Source organism: Mus caroli, unplaced genomic scaffold (genome assembly GCF_978045245.1).
Source record: "Mus caroli unplaced genomic scaffold, Mus_caroli_1 scaffold_20, whole genome shotgun sequence".
NCBI lineage: Eukaryota > Metazoa > Chordata > Mammalia > Rodentia > Muridae > Mus > Mus caroli.
The window spans coordinates 4092632-4110417 of NW_028227275.1; the positions used below are offsets into that span (position 1 = coordinate 4092632).

Below are 17786 nucleotides of genomic sequence, written 5' to 3' on the forward strand. Positions count from 1 at the left end.
TCATTAAAGGCCAACAGGCTGGTCTGGGGAGATGGCTCAGTTTAGTAAGGACCTGAATTCAGTCTCAAACACCCATGTAAAACAAAGCTGAGCCTGGTGGCACACTCACAATTCCAGTCCTGGGTGGGAAGAAACAGGTAGATCCCTGGGCCTCCCAAGCAAGCCTGTTTGGCAAGTTTTGGGCAAATGAGAGAATTTTTCTTAGAAACAACAACAAACCCCCACAAGATGTATGGTATGTGAACATGACCCAAGGTTACCTTCTGACTGACACAACCACACACACACACGCGCGCACACATACACACACACACACAGAGAGAGAGAGAGAGAGAGAGAGAGAGAGAGAGAGAGAGGGAGAGAGAGAATGAACAAGGTGAATTTTCCAACTTCTTGAAGAAAGGACCTGCAGGTGGGGGGTTGGGGGGGTCACCCTACCATGAGACATGCCTTGGCATGGACTTTGAGGTGTGGCTTCTCTGCGCCACAGTCACAGTTCAGTGTAGGCTGAGAAGGAGGGGCCCGTGACAGTGTCAAAGTCGAAACCCTGACCATTTTCCAAAGCCAGCATTAAAGAGCCAGAGAATTTTCCAGAAGTTTCACTGATCCCAGTGGCATGGAATGCTTCCCATTGTGGTTGGGCTGGTCTGGGTGCATGGCAGCTGACAGCAGGCCAGCTTCCCATTGCATTGTGTGTGGAGCTGTGGGCGATGCAGGCCCACAGGAATGTTGATCCCTCACTGGCAGGAGCTTCGAACTCAAGGGCAAATTTTGTTAATCATGGAGAGAGTGAATATTTGTTGTTCATGATCTCTTTGAAACATGGTTTCACACAGAGTGACATGACTCAGGTTGCTAAGGTCCTGACATGATTAATATTGTTATGGTCCACTGTGCCCAGGGGCAACAGGAGTGAGTCTGAGTCCCACTGTAATCAAGCTGGCTGACTTGTTTGAATAATTTAGGCTTATCAAGGAAGATGCTAGAAACACCACCAACCAAAACCAAAAAAGCAAAAAGCCACCTACAGAGAAACTGTGGTCTAGGGTTGGGGCCTCAGACTTTAGCAAGCAGAGCCTCCTGGGATGGGAAGCAGGGGTGGGGGAGCTTGTGAAATCCAGAGTTCTAAATCCCTTATCCCAGAATTTCTGATCCCCTAGATCTAGCACAGAGCCTGACTCTGTTCAGGTCCTGATGGTCCTGGTCCAGGGACTACACTTTGACCTCGTGTGGATGGTCCACCTGCAGGTGGCTCCTCGTTTTTATATCACTAATGTCTCCACTCCCCCGAAAAACCTCATCTTGCTCAATGACCAAGTGACAAAGACAAAGTAAGAGACATCTGCTGGCCTGAGGCTCTGCTGTGTAGAGCAAAGCCCTGTTTCATAATAGAGCCAGCCTCCTGTGACCTCTTTGCAGCCAAGAAACTGCTGTCATTTCCTGATCCTGGGTGTGCACAGAGTGAGTGGAAGTTATTGGCATGGCAGCTGACAGTAGGCCAGCTTCCCATTGCATTGTGAGGTAGTTTTTGTGAGGTGTGTTGGAGCTCATTGTAACTGAAGGAAGGAGGCATTGGTTTCTGCCACGATACAAGTGTGAACAGATAATGTGCAGGTGACCTGTTCTCCAGGTGTGATCCAGGTGTGTACAATATGCACAGGTGCCTTGTTCTCCAGGTATCATTTACTGTTTGGGGACTATGCTTCCTGGGTTGATGGAGTTTTCTGGAGCTCTTGGGTAAAAGACAATACATTCGGTGTTTGGCTCTCCAACGCTGCAACTCTCTGTTTAGTCTTTGGAGAGCTGAAATACATTACTTTAAAAGCGTGGGCGTTTTGTTCCTTGCTGCTAAATCCTGTCTATACCCGAGGCATCTGTATCCTTTGCCTTTCCATTCTTTCTGCTGCTCCGTATTTAAAACACTATGAGAGACTAAGAACAAGTGGATGGATATCAAGAACAGCAGGGCTATTCCCCACTGGAATGCCCAATGGAAAATGGGAAAGAGATTTGAGAAACCCCCAGAAAAACAACAGGGGTTCTGGGTCCCTGGGAAGAGAGAAGGCCCCACAGATGGTGGACACATTAGATGGGTGTCTCCTCTTCATAGGTTCCCATCTCAGTAGCCAGTCAGGGGTCAAGAGAATTGGGTCTGATAGCAGGAATGGAATCTGTTGGGCTGTAGGTCTGAGCATGTGCCCCCCTGCTCTTGCTAACCTAGAGGACCCAGCCTAGGCTTGAACCACAGCAGTTTGATTCCAGTAATGACCTTGATCAAATCAATTTTATTGAAGTCTGTTTCCTGTTGGGGTTTTTTTTTGGGGGGGGGGCGGTGGCAGTATGTTCATTTGCTGTCTATTTTGAGGTCTCTTGTAACTCAGGCTGACCTCAGAAACCCTCAGAAAAATGACCTTGAACTCTGACCTTCCTGCCTTAGTCTCCCAAGTGCTGGGATTATCACTGTGCACCACCTGACACACAGTTTGTGGGTACCATGGAAACTCTGAGATGCTCTTACCTTTAGTAAGTTGTTAGTGTTGGGAGGGAGGCTGGTAAAACCTCAACGGTGGAAGACAGAGGTGTTGTGTAGGGACTCAGAGAAACAAAGAATTTTGTACTGAAGAAAGAGAAAGGGGCTTTATGGGACAGGGAGCAGAGAAGATGAACCTTTAGGGTTCTGTCAACCTCTTAAAGAGGGAACTGCCTTGGTGGTTGATTCAGTTTGCATCTGCAACACTGTATCTACTCCCGAGTAATTACCACTGGACATTGAGTGAGCCAGTGCGTGAATGGGCACTGTGACTGTGTGTGGGTCCATGGGTCGGAGATGTTCAGTGTTTAGACTTGTTGGGGAAATTGTTTACCAAACCCTATGTGAGAAAACTGACCTAGATGCAGATGCAAATAAAATATAGGCTTGACGGGAAAGCACTCCCTTTCTGTCATAAGTAACAGTGTGGCACAGTTCATCTGAGCACAGTTAAACTAATACACAGTGGCAGGGCAGGGTTGACTCTGTTAGGTGGTTGTGGCTGACTGAGCTCTGAAGGATGAAGAGATGTGCAGCCTTGGATAAAGGATTATTGAGGGTCTCTATCATGTTGATGCATTAGAATCCATGAAGTGTAGGCTCTGCCTGGAGAAACACAACTAGACACGTGTGGTTCTTCTGTGGACAAGCGTAGATCTACCCTGGGTATTCCTGTCTCAGGGCTAGTGGGCACATTTTTATTAAATACGTGGCTTTTCACTTGGAACTATTAAAACTTCAGCAAGATTTCTGGATCTCTGATGTATCACTGTCCTAAGCGGGGCATGGCTGCTCAGTCATGCAGAATATCACCCAGCCATGGCCCGGCTCTTCCCTTCCCGTCTTGGGCATCACATCTGTCTAGCACTTGTTTTTTGATATAGCAAGGCCTTTCTATAAAAAAAAAAAAATTAAAAACTTTGAAGCTCTGGAGAGAGTCCTTCCCTTCCCCCAGGAATGTCTGAGAGGTTAGTAGCAGGACCTCTCCGGCATCAGAAAAAGCTTGGTCCTTCCTTGGGGTCAGGGTGTGTCTGTCATCACTCCTGTCTTAACTTTGGAAGCTCTCTTGTGACATACAACAGGATTCAAAAGGAACCAGGACTTTGCAGCCTGAGCCCAAGAGTGGCTTCTAGTCATTGGAAGGAGCCAAGTGGAGTTATGTCCAGGGAAGGGCCCTCCTCGGCTCACCCATTTCCTCACTGACTGTACTTTGTCTCAAGCAAAACAACACTTGTAATCCTGTAACCCCAAGATAGCACAGGCTCACAGGAGTTGGCTTCCTGTGGCCAATGTGTCCTACATTTCAATGGTAGGATCTCCCTGACAGCTTTTACCTGCTGGGTTCTTGATCCCGAGAGGAGCATTGTGATGACTCTAGACCATCTCTATGTGTAAATGTTTGATTAAGCAGTGTGTTGACCTTACAGGAACGGCAGCTCAGTTTGGAGCTGACAGCTGTGTGGCTCAGGACTCTTTTTGGCCATCCCAGCTGGCTGTTCCACATCCCCCTGACCTGCTCAGAAGACATGTGCTTCAGCATCCCTCTAGCTGCTCCCCGTAGAGAGCTCTGTTTTATGTGCCTCTGGCCAGAGGGCTGAACCAGAGCTGGTGTAAGTCTCTATCCACCTACTGCTTCAGCTAGAGACTTAAAGACTTAAAACTCCCACATTGCCACAAATTCCTCACCGAAAGATACAGTGAGCCCATGATTCCCTCAGAAATCAAGGTTAGCAGCTCCTGGGTAATGACACCTGAACTGAGTCAGTCTCTGACCTCTATACCACCTGCCCACAAACACTCATACACATCTCCACATATCCCCATGCACACACACACACACACCATCATTCAGTATGTTATTTCAAGATACAACTGCTTTGATTTTCAAAAATGTGTCCTAAACCCCTCCTAGCACCTGAGTTTTGTAAGCAACCAATCACCTACCGACTAATCACAACCTAGTGTTTTGGTTTTTGGTTTTGGTTTTGTCTTTTACCTTTGGTGGCTGACCCAAAGGTAAACGGCCCATGTTATCGTCCCTCCAGAAAAGTTGTGTTTGCAGAAACCCCAGCGTGAGGCGTAGACTGGGTGTGACAGCTCTTGTTCAAATTTCTTATATCTGGCTTGTTCTCGGCCTCCTTTCTGAGAGGCGCTGGCAATGACGTAGGACACAGAAGTTGTGTTGATGGGGAGGGTTTTGCGCATTCTTCTGGTGGGAGGTAGACGCTAGGGGATTCCTGTCTCTGTGTGCGCAGTGGATCCTCATTACCATGCAAATGTGGAGGGTCAGACGCTAACCGGTACTAACCAAACCAGTTGCTTTGTTTGAAATCTATAGACAGTAAGTCTCTGGAGTCTACAGAGTCCAGGACTGAGCAGAGGGAGGCATGGCAGCTTATGGGCGCAGGGTTTCTTTTGGAGGTAATGAAAAATGTTTCAAAATCAGACTGTGGTGGGGGCTGGCAGATAGCTCAGCCGGTGAGTTGCTCACCTTGCAAATGGTGAGTCCACTTAGCATAAAATCTGGGTGTGGTGGGACATGCTTATAAGCCCAGCACTGTGGTGACAGAGATGGGAGGGTATCTGGGAGCTCCCTGGCAAGTCAGCCTAGCCTATGTGGCCCATTCCGTACCTATGAGAGGCCCTGATTGTAAAGAATTGTGGGTGATGCCTAAGGAATGAATGATACCCAAGATTATCCTTTGCTTCCATAATGACACTTAAGAATGCACATGTCACAGCTACACACACACACTTGAATGTGAATGTGCGCACACACAAATTAGACAGTGGTGATCACTGCAGAACTCAGCAGCTATACCAAGGACTATCAAATTGCACACTTTAATGGATGTGTTGTACGATAGCCAAGTGTGTCTCACTAAAAGGGTTTTTTTAGTGAGAACTCCTGCCTCAGCACCCTGGAATGCTGAAATGGTGATTCGGAGCTGGGAGAATCCTCGGGTGATATAGACAGTTCTGACAAGAGGCAGGCACCCATCCCTGAAATTCAAAAGACCATACAACCTAACTCAACATAAGTGGCTCGGGGTGGTGTGCATGGACATTCTACAACCAAGGGCCTTAAACTGTGACCCAACTTGAACTTTCCCACTGAAACACCCAGAGACAACCATGGCTCCTGCTTATTTCTCAAACACTCTTCTGTCAGGCAAGGCACTGAACCCCGGGGTTCGTTCCACTTACAAGCTCTCCTGAGTGATAAGGTAAGATTGTGCCGAGGAGGAAACCGAGGCTCAAAGACAAGAAGCCGGGTGTTCATAGTCACAGCCTTAAGAGGAACAGAGCTAGGAATGGCGCCAACACGTCTAACCAGTACCCCTTGGGCAAACACCTCCCAGTTCTCACCACATTCCCACATCGGAGCCCGGGAGCTCCCACTTCATTTGCGGTGTGAACTGATGCTCCATAGAGGACCAGACCACACTCATAGAAGCCCTCATCTCAAGATCCAAATAAGGACCTTATTTAACTTCTAGGTTCCTAAGTTTGTTCTTCAGAGACACGGGGCCACCTCATTCCCTGCCTTACACACCTCCGTTGGCCTCGCTTACACTGTCCTCCAGCCAAACCTGATTTCCTAATGTGCCCACCCAGACATGAGCTATCCCACTCTTGAGGTGTCTTTCTCCTCTGCCCAGGAAGTTCTGCCTACCTCGAAGGACCAGCTGGAGCTGACCATAGCACACAGTCAGAATGGGTTTACACTGCTTCAGCAGGCACACCAAGTCAGAATGGGTTCACACTGCTTGTAGGCAGTTAGATTTGCCCATGAAGGAGGTTCCACCGAGGTGTTTATTCACCGTTTCTGCCTCTGACCCCACGTGTGCTTTGTTCAGGAGCTAGCCGCTTCCCTTCCATTGAGCAGCGACGAGCCCTTACCAGTAAAATAAGAGAACGAACAAGTCACCAGGGTTTAATGCTGTCTGTCACCTGGATGCCTTGCAAGGTGGCAGGTATGGGTTATGTGTGTTTGCCTTTGCTTGCAAGGGCCACACCCTGCAAACTTACGTCATACTGAAAGCCTGATCAGGCTGAACTTCAGGTCTGGGAGGAGCCAGGACTAGAGAGCGGCTTTAGAAACTGCAACTTGCCTGACACTGCAGTTGGCGCCTGTGAACGCTGGCTCATGCTTTCATCTCCCAGTGTGGATGAGAATGCTAGAGGCCCCCGGGGGAGGTGAGTTTGAATGTCTGTTTCCAGGGGAGGAGTGAGAGAGCCTTTTTGAGGAAGGGTTCAAATGCCTGTACTGCAACTTACAAACACCCAAAAGGTCAAAAAAGCCTCATTCTTGCTGTTTGTGGCAATGTGACCTTGGGACAGCAGTGCACGGGTAAATGTTTAACGTCAGCCTTCCAGTGGGCCTAGAGGTGTAAGATACCTAACTTAGCAACCTTTAAGCTACCGGGTAAGGCCACTGGCTTACATAGCCAGCTGTCCTAGAGTCCCCACTGCTGAACACATTGTAACCTCTGAAGGCTTAGTTTTCCCATCAGTATGAGGACAAGGCTGTTGGAATTTCTGACCACCTCTTATATGGTATGAAATGCTGTCATGCTCATCTGGAATGCCGTAGTTAGCAGGTTAATGATTCCAAGTGTGTTCTAGAACATAAGAAGCAGCAGTCAGAGCACCAAGACAGACAACCAGGAGGCTCTGTGCGGTCTCGACAACTGGATGCTCTGTGCAGGTGAAGAAGTATTAAAAAAGTATAGCAAAGTAAAAACAAAATTCGAGGCTTTTGGGCCCAGGCTTGGGAGTGTAGCCTTTGTGGCTTAGTGCTCCAGGTACTGGTCATAAAACAGATAGCGACATTCCTTCCTCCACCCACCTGCTTCCTGGGTTCAATTCAAAGAATGACACCCTGACCATTACTGGAACCTGCAATGCAAATGTGCTATCTTTAGGGGCTCTTAGATTGTTAGGGGCTCTTAGAAACTGTCTTGAGAGATAACCTGACACTTGTGACTTTATACTTCCTTGTGACTCTTAACTGGTATTTTTGGTATTTTCCAACAACGCCCTCCCCACCTCCATGAATTGTGGTTTCTTCCTTTAAATACCCCCTTACTCAGCTACTCAGCGCGCCATGGTCCTCTACCCCTGCGTGGTGTATGACCATGGGCCCGAGAACGCTCTCGAATAAAAATCCTCTTGCAGTTGCAGCAAGATCGTTTCTTGTGGGTGATTTTGGGGTGTCGCCTCTCCTGAGTCAGAACGTGAGGGAGTCCTCACGTTGTGGGTCTTTCATTTGGTGCGTTGGCCGGGAAACGCGACCACCCCTCACACCCGAGAACCGACTTGGAGGTATGGGGATCCCCTCTTGTGTGTGTGTGTCGGCCGGTGTCTCTGTTTTGAGTGTCTGTTTTCTGAAACGAACATTGGAACATGTGCTTGTTGTGTTGGGTTATTTATGTCTTGTCCTATGTTTCTGAAGCATGGCGAAGTCTGAGTTCGGATCCATCTGAGTTTATTAAATTTGTGTCTTGGTTTTCGGGTTGCGAGATCGTGGGTTCGAGTCCCACCTCGTGCCTTGGTTTTACACCTGGCAGAGTGAAATTTGTGTCTTGGTTTTCGGGTTGCGAGATCGTGGGTTCGAGTCCCACCTCGTGCCTTGGTTTTACACCTGGCAGAGTGAAATTTGTGTCTTGGTTTTCGAGTTGCGAGATCGTGGGTTCGAGTCCCACCTCGTGCCTTGGTTTTACACCTGGCAGAGTGAGGAACAAGTGTGCTTCTCTGGTTTTGGTCGTCTAGGTAGAAATGGATGCTGGTGTTTGTAGACGATGGGGTGATGGGGTCTGAAATGCGCGCGCGGTCGGTATTTGCAGCTGTCCTTTTGGGCCGTAAGGACCGGAGGACTGTGGTCGGCAGACGTGCTAGGAGGACCACAGGCTGTGGCCCTGGGGGACGCCCTGGGAGGTAAGGAGAGCCAGGGACGCCTGGCCGTCTCCGGATCGGTCAGAGGGACCGAGTTCTGTTGAAGCAGAAGCTTCCCCCTCCAAAATCGTCTAATTCTCTTGCCTGCTTGTAGAGGACAAGAAAGGGTCGAATGTGTCTGGATCTGTTGGTTTCTGTTTTATGTGTTTTTGTGTATGTGTTTAGAGCTATGTGAAAATCTAGAAAAGCAAAGGTAATTCTCATAGGTGCTTTATACCCTGACTAGAGATAGTTTACACCTGAGATGTGAGAGAATGGGTTTTGAGAAAAGCAGTACTCTCCGACTATCTGGGGATAATTTGGTAAAAAATAAAATAAAATAAACAGTATTAATTGGTCTTTGGAGCCCTGCACCTGTAGTTAGGAATCTAGTGTGGCTAGAGAAGCCCTGCTAGGAGCTGATTATAAACGCTGCTCTTATAAGGACCAGCAGCTTCTCAAGTTCTACAAAAATCTCTGTGCTTGTGATTATTGGATTCATCAGGTGACAAGGTGCTCCTCTCTTGAAATTATAGCTAGAAAAATTAAGAATTTTGTTTGGTTTAAATGAGCAAATGTATGCGGCCATTTCATTTTTGTTTCTAAATAGTTTCAAAAGTATAAATATGTTTTTATATGTCTTGGTTATAGATTAGTGGCTCATAAGTTATTAGTTATGATTAAAAATTTGTAACACTGGTAACAAAAAGTTGACTTAAAACTGGTAACTCTGGGTTAGAGTAATTTAGAACTACAACATGCAGCATGAGACAATCCATGGGAACAGGTCTCTAAAGATACGCCTAAATTGAGTAATATTCTATGTAATTCTTATCCTAGAAATCCGATTTATAAAAGATAAGATTTAGGGTAGTGTCTTTTGAAATATTGGCAGCTACACCTTCTTGTGTTTGTGTGCAGGAACAGGCCACCAAAATTTGTAGCAAGTAATGTTTTTGGAGTTCATTTTTAAAGAAAAAACTAGATTGTTTTCACTGTTAAAATTGGGTTTTGCTACTCAAAATTGTGGTTGTACTCTTATGTTACAAGAGAAATTAAAGGTTTCTCCCAAATCGCAGCCACCAGCCAATTCGGCTCCTCCAAAATCTATGAAGCCTCCTGAGTGGCCTAGTCCACAACCTTCCCCTTATCCACAGCCTCAACCCCAGCTGCCGAGGGAACCCTAAACCCCTCGGGGTGTTGAGAGACAGACCACTGCGGGTACATGGAGCTGCAGAGCACAGAGTCTGGGCGGACTCTGGTGGACCCGCCCAAACTTTAAACCCTTCAGTACTGGTCATTTTCCTCTGCTAGTATTTATAACTGGAGAACTAACCACCCCCTTTCTCAGGATCCCCAATGCCTCACAGGGTTTGTAGAGTTCCTTATGTTCTCTCATCAGCCTACTTGAGATGATTGTCAACAGCTGTTGCAGATGCTCTTAACAACGGAAGAGCGAGAGAGAATTCTGTTAGAAGCTAGAAAAATGGCCCGGAAGCCAACAGCGGTTTACACAGCTACAAAATGAGATCAACATGGGATTCCTTTTGACTCGCCCCAGTTGAGACTGCAACATGGCTGAAGGTAAGGAGAGCTTGAAAATCTAACGCCAGGCTCTGGTCTCCAAGGTGCCTCGAGACAGGCCCACTAATTTGGCTAAGGTAAGAGGTAATGCAGGGGCCGATCGAACCTCCCTCAATGTTCCTTGAAAGACTTATGGAAGCCTTCAGGCAGTTCACTCCCTTTAATCTTACCTCGGAAGCCCAGAAGGCCTCAGTGGCCTGGCCGGCCTTCATAAGGCAGTTGGCTCCCGATATCAGAAAGAAGCTTCAGAGAGAAGAGGGAGACAGTTAGGCAATCTAGTGAAAGAGGCAGAAAAAGTGTGTGTGTGAGAGAGAGAGAGGCGGGAGGCAGAAGAAAGAGAAAACAGGAGGGATCATAGACAAGAGAAAAATTTGACTAAAATCTTGGCCACAGTGATAGGAGAGAAAGAAAAAGACAGGATCTAGACAGGAAACCTGGGCAACTGAAGACCGAGCCTCAGCTAAAAAGACTCAGCTGTGTCAGACTGAAGTTACTTACTTGAGATACACCCTTCGAGACGGGAAGTAGTGGCTAACTACGCCAAGGCAAGTAAGAAAATTCTTGGGTACTTGCTGGCTTCTACAGACTCTAGACACCTGGGTTGGCGACCTTAGCTTCCCATTGTACCTCCTAACCAAGGAAGGGGAAGTGTTTGTGTGGATCCCAGATCACCTGAAAGCCTTTAGAAAAATAAAACAGGCCCTACTGATGGCCAGCCTTTGTCTGACCTAACCAAGCCTTTCACTCTTTATGTGGAAGAGAGATCAGGGGTCACCAGAGGAGTCCTTTCTCAGACTTTGGGACTTTAAAAAAGGCCAGTGGCTTACCTAACCAAGAAGTTACACCCTGTTGCCAGCGGGTGGTTTTCTTGCCTGTAAGCTATTATTGCCATAATCTGCTTGTCAATGATGCTGATAAGCTCACTCTGGGACAGTAACTAGCTGTAATGGCATCCCATGCTCTTGAAAGCATTATCTGAAAGCCCCCTGACTGATGGATGACTACCAACGCTCCTGTGACACATCAAAACTTTTTGTTGACTGAACGAGTGACCTTTGCTTCATTCCACCTGCTGTCCCACTGTGTGAGACTGCACCTACTCACCACTGCGTTGAAATGATCTGAAGGATCAGATCAGCCTTGGCCTGAGGGTTCGAGCTGGTACACTGATGACAGTAGCCTCGAGGTTAAAGGTAAGCAGAAGGCGGGGACAGCAGTATGGTGGTGGACAGAAAGCAAGTGATCTAGGCCAGCAGCCTCCCTGAAGAGACGTCGGCCCAGAAAGCTGAACTTGTGACTTTGAGACAAGGTCCATAAATGGCAAAAGAAAAGTCTACACTGACAGCAGGTATGCTTTTGCCACTGTACGGAGCAATATACAGACAAAGAGGGCTGTTGACATCTGCAGAGAAAGACCTAAGATGCTGTGGCTAAAGAAAATCAGATAGCAGATCTAACTGCCAAACAGGTGACTCAAGGAGCAATGATCCTGGCAGTCAAGGAGCCTAAAGATTATTATGACATCAGAGAGACCAGCTTTAGATACACCCCTGAGCACTATCAAGTTATGGACAGTATTTGACTCGCCTGGGGGCCAAGAAATTCAAAGGTGTGGTTAGGTCCTTTGACTGCTATGTTACAGGACTCTCTGACTTGACAGAAGAAATAGCCAAAAGCTGCAAGGCCTGTGCTATGACGAGGTAGAATTTACAGAAATTAAGCCAGCTAGATATTGCAACAAGTACTTGTTAGTGTTTATAGACACCGTTTCAAGATAAAAGCCTTTCCTACCAGGACTGAAGATCCTAAAAGAAATCTTCCCAAGGTAATGGACCTGCCTTTGTTGCCCAGGTAAATCAGGGACTGGCCAAGATATTAGAGATTAGTTAAAAGTTACATTGTGCATGCAGGCCCCAAAGCTCAGGACAGGTAGAGAGAATAAATAGAACCATTAAGAGACCCTTACCAAATTGACAGCGGAGACTGGCGCTAATGATTGGATAGCTCTCCTACCCTTTGCTCTTCAGGGTTAGAAACACCCCTGGACAGTTTAGACTGACCCCCTTATGAATTACTCTATAGGGGGCCCCCTCCACTGGTAAAAATAGCCTCTGTACATAGTGCTGACATGCTGCTTTCCCAGCCTTTGTTCTCTAGGCTCAAGGTGCTCCAGTGAGTGAGACAGCGAGTGAAAAAGCAGCTCCAGAAGGCCTGCTCCAGAAGACCTGCTAGACGTCTCCACGCAGAAAACCTTGAGACTCGGGTGGAAAGGCCCTTATCTTGTACTCTTGACCACCCTACTATCTACCTTTATGAGACCCCTTTTGATTTTTCTTCTGCTTTTAATTATAGGTCCATGTGTGTTAAATAGGCAAGTCACCTTTATTAAAACAAGAATTAATGCAGTGTGGCTTTTAGTTTTGAGATAACAGTACCATGCCCTAAAGGATCAACTATGTCAGGGAGAAGATAGTGTCTAGTTCTAAGATTAGAACTATTAAAAAAAAAAAAGGGGGGAATGAAGAAGTATTAAAAAAGTATAGCAAAGTAAAAACAAAATTCGAGGCTTTTGGGCCCAGGCTTGGGAGTGTAGCCTTTGTGGCTTAGTGCTCCAGGTACTGGTCATAAAACAGATAGCGACATTCCTTCCTCCACCCACCTGCTTCCTGGGTTCAATTCAAAGAATGACACCCTGACCATTACTGGAACCTGCAATGCAAATGTGCTATCTTTAGGGGCTCTTAGATTGTTAGGGGCTCTTAGAAACTGTCTTGAGAGATAACCTGACACTTGTGACTTTATACTTCCTTGTGACTCTTAACTGGTATTTTTGGTATTTTCCAACAACGCCCTCCCCACCTCCATGAATTGTGGTTTCTTCCTTTAAATACCCCCTTACTCAGCTACTCAGCGCGCCATGGTCCTCTACCCCTGCGTGGTGTATGACCATGGGCCCGAGAACGCTCTCGAATAAAAATCCTCTTGCAGTTGCAGCAAGATCGTTTCTTGTGGGTGATTTTGGGGTGTCGCCTCTCCTGAGTCAGAACGTGAGGGAGTCCTCACGTTGTGGGTCTTTCACAGGGACACTGCAGTTGACTTCAGCTCTTGGCTTTGTTGTTTAACCTGTCCAAGGAGTCTGGGTCAGGAACTGAGGAGTGGGGCCATGGCGGGATCCTCAGCTTACATGCTCGCTCCACTCTGACCTCCTTCTTGACTCATATTCCCATAGATGGCTCAAATAGCATTCCAGGGCCTTCCCGCCTCACAATCAGGATGGCCCTGGCTCTCTCCCAGCCCATTAAGATGTGGTGATCTGCCAGGAGGTTTGACTTGATCCAGTTCTAAGAGGAATTTCTGATACGGGGACAGTGTGAGGTCTCCTGGTGGCCTTATAAGCTCTATAAAATTCCAGGGGTTTCTGTCCCATTTCAGACCTTCCTGTGTCTATAGGTTCCTGACTGTCCTTTGTGACATTCGGCTGACCTAGGCTTTGGTTCTCAGGCTGCTGCCCCAGGAAGCAGTGAACTTCACATAGGCTGCCCTGTCACCCTGGGGCCTGTTGTTGACTGCTGTCCTATCTATCTTGGGGAAGTTGAAACACTTGGCTGGAGCGGGAAGGGCTGGACTGGGCTCCTTATTTTCTGGCAGAGGCTATCTGGTTGCTGCCAGAGATCCTTGGGACCTGTCTATTAGGACTGTACCACAAGGTAAAATTCCAGCAGGTGGAGAGAGGGCAAAGGAGAGTGTTGGCCTGATGAGTCATGACAGTCACTGGTGTGTCCAGGAAGTCACTCTTGGAAGCGAGGGAAGACGAGGCACTGGTGATGTCATGTTTTCTGAGATCCACCTTCTTGTGCAGCAGGCAGGCGGAGCACAGAGAGCACACCTGAGATTTGAGTCACTCAAGGCAGAGCCTCCCTACCTCGCGGGGAATTAGATTAACTAGATTTGAGCCTGGGATGTTTCTATTCCTCAGGAGCCCAGCAGAAGTTGGACAGGTTGCCACAGACAGGCAAATGGAGACCAGGGATACCTTCCTAGTAGAAAGCCACAAGCGGCACAGGTAGGCAAGGACAGAGCCCACCTGCGGGACTGTTTGCGTCAAGTCATAATCCTGATTACCAGGCTCACAAGGTGTCAGGAAAACAGGTCGCAGAGGCCAATTCAAGAGAAAGCTCATTTGGACCACTAATGACAGGGTAACCCCGTGCGTAGCTTCTGGTAACTACCACTTGCCACAGCAGGAAATGAGCTGCGGAGTAAACTGCGCATTAAGCACCCGGTGCATTTATTTAACCGCTTGCATTTCTCATTTCCTGTACCGCTCTAAGCTCAAAGAAAGGGAGTGGGAGGCGGGAGAGAGCACAACTCTAGGATGTGCTTAGAAGGTGGCAGAAGCTGGGAGAATTAGGCAGTGAAGCAGTGGCTGCTACACAGACTCCCAAGAGGACAGGCATCCTGTCTTTAAGCAGAGTCTGTGTGTGTGTGCACATATGCGTGCACATGTGTATGCATGCACGTGTATGTGTGTGTACTCCTATGTATGCCTGTGTATGCATGTCTTTGTGTGCACAAATGTATGTGTGCATATGTGTGCATGTATGTGTGTGTTCATATGTGTGCATGTGCATGTAGGTACATGTGTGGACTCATATGTGTGCCTGTGTGTACATGTCAGTATGTGTATATGTGCATGTGTGTGTATGTGTGTGCTCATATGTGTGCATGCATGCATGTGTGTGTATGTTCGAATGGAGAGGAAGCTAGGAGATGATGTCAGATGTCCTACTCTATCATGGTCCCTCTTATTCCCTTGAGATGGGATCTCTCATGGAGTCACTGGTTTTTTCTGGACTGGCTGACCAGAAAGCTTCAGTGATCTCTGCTCCCTACAGCATGGATTACAGGGACATGTGTGGCCATGCCAGGTTTTTAGTATAGATCCAAACTCAGGTCTTCATCCTTGTGCAGCTAAGATTCTTACCCACTGAGCCATTCCCACAATTCATAGAGTCATCGTCATCATGCAAAGTCCCCTCCTATAGCAATGCAGGCAGTCTGACCCCGAGAAAGACTCTGATCTTGCCTATACGGGGCAGGCAGCTCTTCCTCACAGTCTCACCTTTGTGGACTCTTCTTTTCACATAGCTCTTTCCAAAGCTCTTGCATTCCACGAGCTTTTCCCCATTTGCTTATGTATCTGTTTACTAGCCAGCATCCCTCTCCAGTGACGATGCAGCCGGGTGTCCGCCTTTTCCGAGCTGGCTAATAGGAATCTAAAGTGCCTGCCTGCCGCACTAGCTCTGTTTCCTCCTATGCTGAATCACATTTTCCTGTGGAAATTCCAGCCTCCTGCAGTTTCCAAGTCTGAGCTTTGGAGCAGACTGTTTTAGATGTGGGATCTTGGGCAAGGTGTTCACCTCTTCTTGTTTGGGTTTCCTGTAAACCCTGTATTCTGTAAACAAGAGTAGGGAGCAGTACCTCACATGGCATGTGTGGGGAAGGTCTGTCTGTGATTGGCACACCAGGACAGTACAAGGTCTGGAACATATTAGTTCAGTAAATATCACATGTAATAGTGATTTACTAATGTTTGTGTGTGTGTGTGTGTTCCTGGGGGCACATGTGCATGTGTGTGCAAATGTGTAGACGTCAAAGGGCATTCTCAGTTGTCATATGTTCCTCAGGAACTGTCCCACCTTCTTTTAGAGACAGGGTCTCTGATTTTTACCTGGAATTCACAGAGATCCTCCTGGTCTCAGTTCTCCTGTGCTGGTTACAAGTGAAAGCCACCATCCTATGTACCTACACATGCCACACACATATATATGCACACATACAAATGAGATGGAGAAGCCACCAGATGGCTGGACTTGTGCATCATTCCAGCTGTGAATCCAGCTGTAGCTGGGAATGCTGGCTGCTTACTTCCCTCTGATTGGCAGCAGTTAGAGCAAATGGCCGAGAGAACCCAGTCTTACTACCTTTATATATTCTTTATGTTCTGTGGGTCACATGACCCCAGCTGTACAGCACCTGCCCTTAAATCTAACAGAAGTTGACTCACAAAAGAATTTTCAGTACTGTAAAGATACTGTGATGTACTCTTGCCTCCTGAATGCTGATTCATCACTAGCTGAACTAATGTGTCTCAGATTGCAGTTCCCAGGATCCCCAATAAAGCCTTCCCCCCCTCCTTTTTTTTTTTTTTTTTTTGCAGTTTTTTTGCAGTTTTTGAGCAGAATTGGTCAACAAAGATATAGGAAAGGAAACCTTTGACCCCTCCATGCCATCTCAGAAACTCAGACCTGTGTCAGAACCTGAGGTGTCCTGGGCTGGACCTTGTCAGTCAGGTTGGATTTGGAGAGGTGGGACAGACAAGAGCTGATTTAAACAGGGTACACAAAGCCTGCGGAGAAGCCTTGGGGGAAGTACTGCCTGGGGTCAGGAAGTGGCCCTCAAGCTCAGCTCAGGAGAGATTAGTGTGACAACCCCACTACATAACATTCAAGTGCTTGCTCTCTGGAGTTGAGACGCCTCCACCCCACAGCGGGACAAGTCCTCCGCTGATGGAGCTCCATTTTAGAGATCTCAGAGGCTAGTGTCACTGACATTCCTGATGCCTTCCGAGAATCTTGAACTTGTCACATTGTGAACTGGAGAGCTAGTGGGGGTTTCTCTGTAGTTTTTTTGGTTTTTGTTCTTTTAAACATAATTACTTTTAAAAAATTAGGATACAGGAATTGAGATATAATACAGCAATCTCTATACCTAACACCAAGTTTCCCTCATTATTGATATGTAAGTACAATTCATTTGTTATAATAAGCCAGACAGTGTTTCTAACAGACTTAATAAGGCCCATGTTTCTTAGTGTTTTTAATTTTATTTTTTTTAAGATTTATAATTATATCATTCCCCCCCCCATTCATAATCTCTTTCTCTTTGTTATTGTTGCTTATATATAAACATATAAATACAGCCTGCTCAGTCCATTTAGTGTTATTTATTCCAGGGCTAACCACTTGGTATTGGAAAATCAGTTAGGATGCTCTCACCTGGGGAAGACTATCCCCCCCCCAACCCCCCTGCATACAGCTCCCAATGCAAAGGCTGAGGAAGACTGTGACATGGATGTCTCTCAGTATGTCATATGATCCAGAGTACATGTAACACACCTGAGTCCTGACACAGGTCCAGGATCTTTCCTGCCTGGGGTGTTTCATTTCACAGGCCCTAGCTTCATGTCTGTCTCCAAGAGGGACTGGGGGTGCAGGGTAGGCTCTGTAATGGCCTCTGCCTGAGGATACCAGAGGTTGCTCACGGTCATACTTCCTAATCTTCTGCTGGCGCTGGAGCTTCAGAGGGGTAGCTGGACCACTTTATTTGACTGTGAAAGTGAACCCACAGCTCCTTGGGCTTAGCTTGCAGTAGGCAGTGTTGTCAAAGGGGCCAGAGCCTCTCCAAACTTGGAGCTATGCCCTGGAGAAATCTACATCTCAGGTCCTTTTGTTTCAGTATTATCCAGAAAGCATGCAACTGTGCTGTGCTGCGGGAGTTCCCTGCACTTCTCCGTAAGATGAACAAGCCATGGAAGACTTTCATGGCTTGTGCACACACACACACACACACACACACACACACACATACACATACACATACACATACACATACACATACACACACACACATACACACACACACACACACACACACATACACACACATACATACA

General features: G+C 47.2%; 1 protein-coding gene and 1 long non-coding RNA gene across 12 annotated transcripts in view; one reads left to right on the top strand and one right to left on the bottom strand.

Annotated features, from left to right (window-relative positions):
- The window catches only part of Ablim1 (actin binding LIM protein 1), a 287337-nt gene that overhangs the window by 125436 nt on the left and 144115 nt on the right, over positions 1-17786 (top strand). For 2 of the 11 annotated variants that reach the window (XM_085833839.1, XM_085833838.1), the window contains exon 2: positions 9870-10051. The exons of 8 other annotated variants lie outside the window; for them this stretch is intronic. In XM_085833839.1, the coding sequence (XP_085689965.1) occupies positions 10042-10051 (10 nt within the window). In that variant the 5' untranslated portion in view covers positions 9870-10041. Of the gene's footprint in view, positions 1-6504; positions 6731-9869; positions 10052-17786 lie in introns of those variants that run through there. One more of the 11 variants, XM_085833833.1, reaches the window with a different exon arrangement.
- LOC147000113 (uncharacterized) lies at positions 7917-8646 on the bottom strand. The gene is made up of 2 exons (XR_015046143.1): positions 8239-8646; positions 7917-8076 (listed from the first exon to the last, which is right to left on the bottom strand). It is a non-coding gene; the product is annotated as an uncharacterized LOC147000113 (long non-coding RNA).